General features: G+C 32.2%; 1 protein-coding gene across 1 annotated transcript; it reads left to right on the top strand.

Moving 5' to 3' along the window:
- Positions 1 to 1,552: 1,552 nt before the first annotated feature.
- On the top strand, positions 1,553 to 9,200 carry LOC106664547 (T-complex protein 1 subunit epsilon). The gene is made up of 10 exons (XM_014390364.2): positions 1,553 to 1,792; positions 4,228 to 4,453; positions 4,509 to 4,707; positions 4,775 to 4,967; positions 7,457 to 7,606; positions 7,831 to 7,950; positions 8,030 to 8,215; positions 8,273 to 8,410; positions 8,479 to 8,659; positions 8,938 to 9,200. The coding sequence occupies exons 1-10, from the start codon at positions 1,685 to 1,687 to the stop codon at positions 9,066 to 9,068; spliced, it is 1,632 nt and encodes a 543-aa protein (XP_014245850.1). The 5' UTR covers positions 1,553 to 1,684; the 3' UTR covers positions 9,069 to 9,200.
- Positions 9,201 to 12,607: the final 3,407 nt, after the last annotated feature.

The following is a 12,607-nucleotide window of genomic DNA, read 5'->3' as shown; positions in this document are numbered from 1 at the left end:
TTAAGGGACTGGAAACACAAGGGTCATTTACGTCCCAAAATTTTGGCCTAGGGCTCCAATCCAGCTGGGCCGATGCGCCAGTTATTTTATTTACCTTTTATTCATTTATCTATTTAATCTGTTCTTGTTAGCATTGTAGCAGATCATATTTTATTTCTTAAATTTGCTGCTGTAAGAGCTGAATAATTTCACAATATTTTTTGTTTGTCCTATAATATTTCATCCAGCATATTCAGGAGAGAATAAGATTTTGTTAAGTCATGGTATATGCAACATGATAGTAAAATATGTTTCATTGTTACTATTTCATTGCATACTCTGCATAAAGGCAGATTCATGGGCCATTAAGTTGACCATTAAGACCTTGGTGGTCCGGCAGTGCCCTATTCTCTACCTACTCAATACAACCTCCTTCCTTCTCTTAACCTAAATGATAAAGGCTATGCCTATGTGGTAGGCTTGATTTCACGAAGCTTGTTGTTTGTGACTGAATGCCAGGTTCTTTGCATTGGAAATATGTTACCCAAAGGCCGCAATGAGGACATCCTTCCTCACCTCTACAACAAGGTTTCCATCGCCAACCACCTCTTGGCAGCGATATCTGCTCTCTCATCACCAGGAATGCTCAAATGACCAGGAATCCAGAGAAAAACTCTTTTGCCTTGCTGCTCAAGACAACTCAATGAGTCCTATAGACCCTGTACCATAGGATTATTACTGAAAGGATGATTAAATGTTTGCAAGGCAGCCATGGAGTCAGAGCTCCAAAATAATGGATGGATAATTTTGAGAGATTTATTTGTGGCTATCATTTCCTTGCTAGGGGATTTAGTGATAATAAATATTTCCTTTTTCTACAGACACTTGCAGCACCAACACCCCTGACATCCCCGAAACCATACCATCTCTCTCTCTCTCTCTCTCTCTCTCTCTCTCTCTCTCTATATNTATATTATTATTATTCTTATAATTAATAATTCTTATAATTAATTATAATTATTAATTCTTTTTATTATTATTAATGAATAATGCATATTTATAATTTATGTATATGAATTTATGCTTGAATATTAATGGGATAGAACATTCAACTATGAAATTATAATATTCTGAGTAAAATATAATAATATTAATCCATTGTATGAATTTAATAGTCATAATTGATCTATTAATTACTTTAATTATTCTCCTTACTTGCTTTTTCATTTGAGCCAAGACCTTAGATTAAAAGTATAATTAATTAATATAATAATATACTTACCGGTATTTAAATTCTTATTTGAACTGTTCAGACAAAGTTTCGATTTCGATATTATTTACATAACTTTTAACTTCGATTTTTTATTAATTATTCATGTTATTTTATGTAAATTGAAAGTTTATGATTTGTTATTGATTACTGTAGAATGTGTTTGTGGGATATTAAACTCAAATGCGTATGAACTTATGGTTTTTATGCTTATTGCTTAATACTTGGCAATCATACTTGGTATTGGTTTAAAGCTAAATCGATATCCACAATCGATGCCACAAATAGTCAGTGGCGTTCCCTTTGTTCTTCTTGGTGAACCGATCTCTGGAACTTCGTGATTTGTCTCTTTCCGAAAAAGGGCTGCTTTTCTTTCTAGATTTTAATATCTAGAGTTATTAGTCTGATCTTTTAACAGTCGAATATCCGGAGACCATGTCTGCGTTCCCCGGTTCAATAGCGTTCGACGAGTACGGCAGGCCTTTTATTATATTGAAAGACGAAGATAAACAGAAAAGACTTACCGGCACCGATGCGGTCAAGGTAAAAAATATATTTATACATATTAAAAGTAAATTGATTGTTTTAGACCTTTATTTTCCGGGTTGGTTTTGTTGGTGAAATTTTCATCGGTACTTTTCTATTTTGGCCTAAGCATTCCTGTCGTAGAATGTTTATCCACGACTTTCCAACTAACCTAAAGTCTTCCTCCCACCCATTCCAAACACACATGGTACTTAAAGCAATGTTTTTCATTTTTAAAATAAACAACAGGCCTTTTCCAAACTAAATAATTTGTTTCTGTTGGTAAAATATTAGAAATTAAACTTTTCACTTATGATCATGGCGATTTTCCTAGTTAAGTGACATTGCGTTTAGTCATCAGGGATGGGACATACATCAAATTTATAGTTTCATTTAGTATTTTCCTACTCGTGTTATCTTTACCCCCAAGTATATGTATCACCACAAATCAAAATCTCAGTTGCGTTTTAACTAATTTTATAACCAAAGCTAAAAATCTTGGACTATTTTTGTATTAAAGTGTTGGTCTGCAAGCCTGTGAACTGATGCTGAACCGGCATTGGGTATTTTGTTGAACCGTTCAAAGCGTTTTGGCATTTCACAGTCTTCAATAGTTAACAAATCAGCCAGTGAAGACTGCCCCATTGCTGGTTCATTATTTTTATATTATGGTAACATTTTTATAACCTAGTTAATATCTTGTTCATTCCTACAATGTTTAGGAAACTTACTGATATTCCCATCATTCTGTAGAACTTGTAAAAATTGAGCTGAGTGATTTTTGGCATCGACATTTCAGTTTCGGCATTTTGCCATCTTCAGTGTTGTTTGGGTGATTTCTTGTAAATAACTTACTCTGACTAGTTATGTTAAATTGTGAGATTTCTTCCTGTGGTCTTCAGAGTGATGAACCTATAGTTTGATAGTTGCCTGTTATCTTGATCTGCCAATCGTATAAGAAGAATCTCACAATTTAACATAGCTAGCCAGGCTAAGTTAAGCCGAAGCAACATGACGTGACCTGAAGCCACCCAATGCAAATCCAATGTCCAATTTTCCATAAAATTGTATTACCCCCTACTCCACACAATGCGATGCAACCAAAGTACCCATTGGCCATATTTTCTTTGAATTCAGTTAAAGACAAAGATCTGGACACTCATATTTTTCTTTCAAACTATATGTATTTTTTGTCATTATTTTAATTACAACATGCTTATTTTAATGTAAACCAAATTAAACAAGATCAAAAATGGATGTTTTTATAAAATTTATTTGATTGTATTGGTTTGGCAGAAAATTTATCAAAACACTGTAATACCATTTATTGATAGAATGAATTTAACTAATAATTCATTACATGGTTTTTCTCATAAAATTTAACTAACAATTATTACACAGTTCTACCATAAAATTTAACTAACAATTTATTACATGGTTTTGCTCATAAAATTTAACTAACAATTTATGGCACGGTTTTGCTAATAATAATGCAAAATAGGCATGCTGTGTTACTGTACGTGACGTGCGCTTGACGTCGAACAGATGTGCAGCCCTACCAAAAAGAGACGAGGTGTCGGGTTAAGTGTGTCCCCCGCTTTTTTAAGAAGAGATAACCTAAACTCAACACTGAAGATGGCAAAAGCCAAAATACTGACTGACAAAATCATCAGTATAGCATGCATCAGCGGCAGTCCACAGGAGAAAATCTGTCAATCCACATTTCAAATAAGTTTTTTACTATCTAGAATTATATATTACCTTGAGGGTGTCAGAGGTTATATAGTGTGTGATGTCGTATGACTGATTCACTGAAATAATGCACACTTCTACCCATCCTGAGCCTGAGCTTACAGTACTTTGGTCACTCATGTCACCCCCTCTCTTTTCATGACACACCAATAACTAGAATTTAGATATCTGAAGGAAAAAATATAGACCCTTAAACGTTCATTGCAGATGATACCACATGTGTTGTTCCACCAGGTAAATAATGCATAAAACATTCAGCCAATATCCGCCTGGTAACAGCCTAACAAATCAGGTAGTGCAATGAACATGTTAACAATCAAACATTTCAGGAAATTTTATCAATACATGCATATATCTGTATGTATGGAACCACTATGGCTAAGCGGGTTGAAGCATCTGCCTCTCAATTTTTCATGGATGCAGTCATGGAGTTCAATTTTTAGCAATGCCCTTGAAATTTTCTTACACATTATTTTAAAAACTCGTTAAGAGGTGTGATCTCTAGTCTACATGTATAAAATGAAATATTTTCTGAACAATGGAATTTGGAATATAGGACGCAGAAGATCAAGATCGATTGAGATATTGGGGTAGCCATGCCTATTCGTTTTATTCATTAAATTTTAGGTTTATTTATGCAAGCTCTATTATTTCTCTCCTGATTATCCTGGCATAGATATTAAATAATACTTATTTTTCAGAGTCATATTCATTCAGCAAAATCTGTTGCACGAATTGTGCGGACTTCGCTAGGCCCCAAAGGGCTAGACAAACTACTTGTGTCTCAAGATGGTGACGTGATGGTAAGCAACGATGGTGCAACCATCATGAAACAAATGGACATTGACAATGAAATCGCCAAGTTGATGGTTCAGCTGTCACAGTCACAGGATGATGAGATTGGCGATGGGACCACCGGTGTGGTTGGTAAGTAGGACTTCAATGTTTTTCCATTCTATAATGACAAAAATGCTTGTTGTAGTACTGGCTGGCGCTTTGCTGGAACAGGCTGAGATGCTGATCGACAAAGGAATCCACCCTATCAGAATTGCCGATGGCTTTGAACTGGCTGCACAGACAGCGATTGAACACCTCGACGACATTGGTGATGCATTTCCTGTTTATGCGAACAATTTAGAACCTCTAATTAAAACAGCGATGACCACACTCAGTTCAAAAATGTATTTCTCAGAAATAATATTTTAAAATCATTTGAATAATAATTCAATAATTTTATTTTCCATACAGAGTTAACAAATGTCATAGACAATTTGCTGAAATCGCAGTCAAAGCAGTAATGTCTGTAGCTGATATGAAAAAGAGAGACGTCAATTTTGAACTTATAAAAATTGATGGGAAAGTTGGAGGAAGGTTAGAAGATACCATGTTGGTTAAAGGAGTTGTCCTTGACAAGGACATGTCTCATCCACAAATGCCAAAGGTAATTATTTTTCTTTAAAATTCAGAAGGAAAAAAAATCATATTTCGATTTTATTTATATCTGAAAGTTTTTAAAAACAGAGTATTTTAACAGAAACTAAATACTAACTAAATTTCTAAACACTGCATGGAGAATTCCGTTGTTATTTGTATGACAGTCGGTCAGACACCATGCTAAAATAAGAAACAAAGTAAATCATTTATTCTTTGATTCTATATTTCAGAATACACCAGCTTTGATTACAATTTTTATTTTAAAATTTGTCAATTTAGTCTCAACATGTTGATAATGAAAGAAACCATCCATGATGAAATTTTGTCTGTTTTTTATGTTTGTGTGAGAACTTTGCAATGTCTGGATCAAGGTATGGTCTTGAAGAAAAAAGCAAATTCAGTTGTTACTGCCAAGCTTACGACAAGGGCAAAACAATCTTAAATATATCTACGAAGGATGTATTTAAGATTGTTTTTGTTCTGGTCATCTTAAAATGATTCGAAAGCTTGGCAGTAAAACTGAATTCGACCATACCTTGATTCAGTGTTCGTGTGTGAAAAAGTGTTATAACACTGAATACTAAATGACACAATTGTTAATTTTCTTTTCTAAGATTTGCTAATTTTGCTTAAAATGAAAGCTTAGTATTTAGTTAAGAATGTAAATAATTTCACTTATTGCTGCAAGGAGAATTCCAATGTTCATATTTGTATGACAGTTGGTCAGACACTATGCTAAAATAAAAAAAAAACAATGCTAATTTTCCTTGTTGAGTTTCTTTTCTCAGAATTTTCAGTGTTGCTTACAATTTTGTAAGGTTTAATCTCAGGTTTCACAAACTTAATAGGATTTTTCCAATAAGGGTTCCTGATGGCCAAATGGTTAAGGGTGTTTGACTTGAATGTGCCGTGATAGCAGTTCTGGGTTCGAATCCCAGCAGAGCCTGTGGCTTTTTAATTCTTAATAATAAGAAAAGCGTATTGTAATGTAGTTTAACCCCTTGTTCGCGACACAATGGTAATGCCAATTAGATAACAAGTCCTCCTGTTTACAGAATTATTTTATTTTTTTAATGAAGAACTATGACAGGTTATATTTTTACAAGTTCAACTACAGATGCATAGAGAATTCCAATGTAATTTGTATGATAGTTGGTCAGACACTGTGCTAAAATATGAAATAAATGCTTCTTTTTTTTCCTAAGAATTTTTACTTAGAATGTTTCAGCTTTGTTCAACAAATTTTAGTTGAGAATCATAAAAGCTTAATTTGCATAATTTTACTTACAGTTGCATGGAGAATTCCAATGTTATTTGTATGATAGTTGGTCAGACACTGTGCTAAAATTTGAAACAAATGCTTCTTTTTTTCTAAGATTTTTTGCTTAGAATGTTTCAGCTTTGTTCAACAAATTTTAAATAAAGATTATGAAACAACTTAGTTACGATATAAGTTTGACTACAGATGCATAGAGAATTCCAATGTTATTTGTATGATAGTTGGTCAGACACTGTGCTAAAATATGAAACAAATGCTTCTTTTTTTTCTAAGATTTTTTGCTTAGAATGTTTCAGCATTGTTCAACAAATTTTACTTAAAGATTATGAAAAAACTTAGATACGATATAAGTTTGACTATAGATGCATAGAGAATTCCAATGTTATTTGTATGACAGTTGGTCAGACACTGTGCTAAAATATGAAACAAATGCTTCTTTTTTTTTCTAAGATTTTTTGCTTAGAATGTTTCAGCTTTGTTCAACAAATTTTAGTTGAGAATCATAAAAGCTTAATTTGCATAATTTTACTTATAGTTGCATGGAGAATTCCAATGTTATTTGTATGATAGTTGGTCAGACACTGTGCTAAAATATGAAACAAATGCTTCTTTTTTTTCTAAGATTTTTGCTTAGAATGTTTCAGCTTTGTTCAACAAATTTTAATTAAAGATTATGAAAACAATTAATTAAGGTTTTTAGTTGAGATAAAAACCTTAATTAATTGTAATATATTAATTGGTCAAGCGGACCACGAAATTAGTGAAATTATGAAAACATTTAGTTACAATATAAGTTCTACTACAGATGCATAGAGAATTCCAATGTTATTTGTATGATAGTTGGCCAGACACTGTGCTAAAATATGAAACAAATGCTGTTTTCCCCTAAGAATTTTTACTTAGAATGTTTCAGCTTTGTTCAACAAATTTTTGTTGAGAATCATAAAAGCTTAATTTGCATAATTTTACTTACAGTTGCATGGAGAATTCCAATGTTATTTGTATGACAGTTGGTCAGACACTATGCTAAAATAATAAACAATGCTCTTGAACTTATTCTATGATTTTGTATCTATGAGTACTTAAGCTTTGCCTACAAATAATCTGTCTTCCATATTTTAACATGGAAAATGTTTTTACTTAGTTGTTCAAAGACAGTTGCCTTAGATTTTATGAACCATTTCATATTATTTTAAATTTACATTATGTTGTTTTAGGTCCTTAAAGATGTTAAAATTGCTATCCTCACTTGTCCGTTTGAACCCCCAAAACCAAAAACCAAGCACAAGCTTGATGTTGGCTCCGTTGAGGATTATCATGAGTTGAGGAAATATGAAGCGGATACTTTTGAGCAAATAGTTAATAAGGTTTGTGGTTAATATAAATTTGTCCGTTTAACACCACATTCCTGTGAAGATCACACTGCGCATCTGAAGATACTCAGCAGTTCTTGTGTTATCAATGAGTAGCTTTGAGAGTTTAATGAAGACCTAGTTTTCAATCAGAGGAGTTTTTAAAAATATAATTAATCCATTTTAATAATAAATAGATAATTTGTGTTTAGATGTGTGAACAGTTTCATATTTTATAGGTAAAAGAAGTAGGAGCTACATTAGCTATTTGTCAATGGGGTTTTGATGATGAAGCAAACCATCTACTGTTAAAGAAGGACCTTCCAGCTGTACGTTGGGTCGGTGGCCCTCTCATTGAGGTTTGTACACTTTTTATTTATTTTTTTATTGAAATATATTTTTTTGTAATTAGTGCTAATGATTATTTTCTGTTTATAGCTAGTTGCCATTGCAACTGGAGGAAGGATCGTACCAAGGTTTGAGGAGTTAACGCCAGAAAAATTAGGCAAGGCAGGTTTGGTCAGGGAGATTAGTTTTGGCACGACTAAAGACCGAATGCTCGTAATTGAAGAATGCGCTAATTCTCGTACTGTTACAATTTTCATTAGAGGATCCAATGAAATGGTAATTTTGCTTTCATTGCAGTTATATTTATTAGTAATATTGTTTTTGTTTTTTTAGATTGTCGAGGAGGCAAAACGATCCATGCATGATGCAATTTGCGTCGTGAGGAATTTGGTTTGTGATAACAAGATTGTATACGGTGGAGGAGCAGCTGAGCTCTCCTGTGCTATTGCAACAGCGAACAGAGCCGACAAGGTTTGTAATTTGATAATTATTAATAATTCCTTATTTAGAAAATATAATAACCTATTTTTTCTTTTTAGATTGCAGGTCTAGAGCAGTATGCCTTCAGGGGATTTGCTGAAGCATTAGAGTCTGTGCCTCTTGCTCTTGCTGAAAATGCAGGTCTTCCTCCCATGAAGACAGTCACAGCATTGAAAGCTGCTCACATCAAAGATGAAAATCCTGATCTTGGTGTTGACTGTATGGGGGTCGGAACAAACAGTAGGTTTTTTTCTTAAATTTTCATTGTAAATTAAAGAAATTTTTAAAAAGCTCATGTTTTATTACAATGTGTGGTCAGATCTGACAATAAATTTTAAAATTTTTTGAATAATTAAATGTTCACAATTTTGTTTGTTTTGTTTGAAATTTATAAAAGAATTTAAAAAATAATAATATGTAACATACAATATCCATATTTTGATCGAACTGTTTTCTACCAAAACATACAGCATGCATTTTATTTCAAATCGTTTAATAACATTTGTATTTTATTACAGATATGAAAGTCCAGCACGTGATTGAAACTGTGAAGAGCAAAAAACAACAGATAATGCTTGCAACGCAGCTTGTGAAAATGATTTTGAAAATTGATGATGTACGTTCGCCCAATGATCTCCATCTCGGTTGAACTCATTGAATTACTAACGGTTAAAATTTTTCATTTAAGTTTCACACATGCTTTCACTAATTTTTTTCAGTGGATCTAAAAACACTACTGTATTTTGAGCTTTACACTTATTAATAGAAAATGTTCTCTATGTGTCGTTTTTCTTTTAAAAACCTAAAACTTTGTTTAATAAGCATTTGGTTGCAAAATTACTATGTTTAACCATCAATTTTTAAACTCTGCTCTCTGACTGAAGTTACTATAGTTCAAGTGGTTAGAGCAGGTGAGTATTGAACTGAAAGTCGTGGGCTCGAATCCCACATTGTGACACTAGCATTTTCTTCTCAATTAAGACCTTAGATAAAAAGTATAATTAATTAAAATAATTAATAGAATAAATTATGATTTATGTTCATACAGGCGTTGCATTAGTTTGAATCTTGATAATTAAACAACCATTATTTTGGTGGTTCAAAAATAAGAAACTGAAGGAATTAATTAAGCTGGAACACATACTACCCAGAAAAAGGTACATTTTAAATAAATCACTGCAAATTTAACAAAACACCACTTTGTGCAAAAATATATATATATCCAATTTGCTTTAAAGTTATTGGAAACCACAAAACTTTATTGTTTTTATTCCAGAGTTTCTATTCAAAAAGAGAGGAAGAATAGGAAAGTTTTCAGATTTATCAGACACTCCTACACCAGAAATGCCAAATGAACTTTTCCACTTACAGATTCACATCCTGCTTTTATGTTGTCAGCAAATGATGGCTGTGTTGATATTTGCACGAATGTCTTTATGCAGACTAATCAAAACCGGCCTGACATTTTAAGTTAATGCAAAATTACACCAACAAAATGCGAGAAATAACAACTAAAGGAATTTTTAAAATCGGATTTCATAAAACACAAAAGTTTAAAAAACCTAGGCAATATGCCATAATTTAAATTTTTACGTACCCCTGAAAATAATTTAAAATGATTTAATATAAATTTTCTGAACAAGACTCGTCTTTCGCGCCTGAAATGTTTGCTATACAGTTTTGCCGAACTTGACTGTGTTGCGGGTTTAGTAGGTCCGAGCGCCGTTGTAAACGAATAAAAAATTCACCTATAATTGATAAAATGATTTTGTCCAAACAACATTTTTGGAACGTCTATTCTCGCTTTTTTTCCAATTTAATTTTCAAACTAGTGAAGGTGTAATAAATCCTTTACAAGCAATCACAAATATTAAAATCACATTTTCACAGATTGAACCTCTGAATTGTAACTCCTTAATTTACATGTCGTTATAACCTATTTTACAGTCCATTTATAATACATGAACGTGTAAATAATTTTTTCTCAGTAATCCAAAGCAATTTCAGATATTTTCTCTGGGCATTTCATCTTGACGAAATCGCCCATCTTTGATGAAGAGCTCCAACCAGACCGACACCTTAACTACTCTTCACTACAAGTCTCCCATATCAAATAAGCAAAAATTGGTGCATAAAATAATTTGTGCAGTAATTATTCAGATATCGTGAGATGCGGTCTGGTGTCATGTCGGTTTCAGAAAAACATTTTCTTTATCGTGCCAACGTTTCGATCTTTATTGAGATGTGTCTGATTGATGCTGTGTTTATCTTGGTTGATGTAGACCATTTCTAAAAAGTTATGTTTATGTTTGTTTTGTTCTGTGTGTAATATTTTTGGATTGAAAAATTTCTGAAACCTACATCACACCAGACCGCATCTCACGATATCTGAATAATTATTGACTAACGGTCACTAATCACCACACAATTTGTGCAATCTTCGATTAGCAATTAATTTTTAAAATTAAGAGGAGTGTACTTATTGTGATCGAATTTTTACCCAATCACCCTGGCTGACCCTTTCTAACTCGTTCGATTAAAGGCAATTTATTTTAATGATTATGATAATAGACAGCCTTTTTTTAATCAATCATTTCTTTGGAAATATCTAGGAAACAATTGTTCTGCTCTTATTTAAAATTGATTTCATCTCATCTCTTTATCAATATCATGTGGATTAGTAGGACAGAGAATACTTCTAATTTCGGGACGGCGATAGTCAGCCGATACCAGCGAAGAAAGTTACATTGTTTTCAACATGTTTCTTAGAAAAAACTTTTGCAACAAAATGTAAAGCAATAGTGTAAATTTATGACATGACATGAAAGAAGATAGATCCCTGTGTGTAAAAACTATAAAATTGTTATTACAATTTATTACCTGTTTATTTTTAACTCAATAATTAACCAAGTTGTTCACTTAATTATGTTTAACTTTTGTTGTCTAGTTATAAATGTAACCCATTGCCAATGTTACAAAACAAAAAACTTACAAATCAACAATCAACATGTCAAAATAATTCAACATTTTAATAATTATGCACTTTGTTTGTAATTAGCTTCGAGTTAAATTCTGCAACAACATTGCCCAGAAAAGACGTTAAGCTTGGTTTTTGGGTAAAGAAAATCAAATCTTATCTCTGAAAAACAAATAGATGGTGATGAACTGAAATGACGCTTGTTTAAATTTTTTTCAAATGCCATCAATTTTTATTGTAAATTGAAATCTCATTCAGTTTAATTTAATAAAAACGAGAATGGTAGAAAGGGGGGAGGGAGAGCGGAGAGTGGGAGAGAAATGCAGAAAAAAGAAATATGAGAGAAAGAAAATATAGAAAATGGTATGGAGAAAGAGAGAGAGAGAGAGAGAGAGAGAGCGATGAGGTAGAGAAAAAGAGATGACATTTCTTTTTTTATTTATGTGTTCATTTTTTGTACTTTCTTTTTTCTGAACTGCATCCCATTATTTATATTAATATTATTTTTTAAAAATATAGTTCTTACATATAATTCTATATTATGTATTTTTGTACAAAATTTGACATACAATTTACTAAATAAAAAGTAAAAAAAAAAAAAAAGTTAAATATGTCAAACGAAATTACACAAACAAAATGTAAGAAATAACAATTAGAAGAATTTTTAATCAAAATTCATAAATAAAAAAGTTTATAAAAACCTGGTCAACACGTCATAACTTAAATTTTTTACATACCCCTCAAAATAATTTAAAATTATTGTAATATAAATTTTCTGCTGTAATGGCAGATTTCCTTTGGAAGAAGACAAAAAAAAAATTTCTGACCACGACTCGTCATTCGCGCCTGAAGAATTGCGAACCTGACTGTGTTGCGGGTTTAGTAGGTCCGAGCGCCGTTTTTATAAACGGATAACCAATTCGCCCATAATTAATGAAATGGTTTTGTCCAAATTAAACATTTCTGGTCCGTCTATTCTCGCTCGTTTTTATCAATTTAGTTTTCAAACTAGCGAAGGTGTATAAGAAAATCCTTTAAAATCAATCACAAGCATTAAATTCACATTTTCATAGAATTGTAACTTTTTAATTTACACGATTAATATAAGCTTACTGTGACTAGCACCTCTAGAGTTTATCCACTTCTCATTTTGTCTTTTTTGGACTGAAATGGAAAGTTGTGTTTGTTTTTGTCAATCCAAGAATAGGTTA

Source organism: Cimex lectularius, unplaced genomic scaffold (assembly GCF_000648675.2).
Source record: "Cimex lectularius strain Harlan isolate CLEC.00 unplaced genomic scaffold, Clec_2.1 scaffold13, whole genome shotgun sequence".
NCBI lineage: Eukaryota > Metazoa > Arthropoda > Insecta > Hemiptera > Cimicidae > Cimex > Cimex lectularius.
This window is presented reverse-complemented; position numbering and strand designations above follow the sequence as displayed.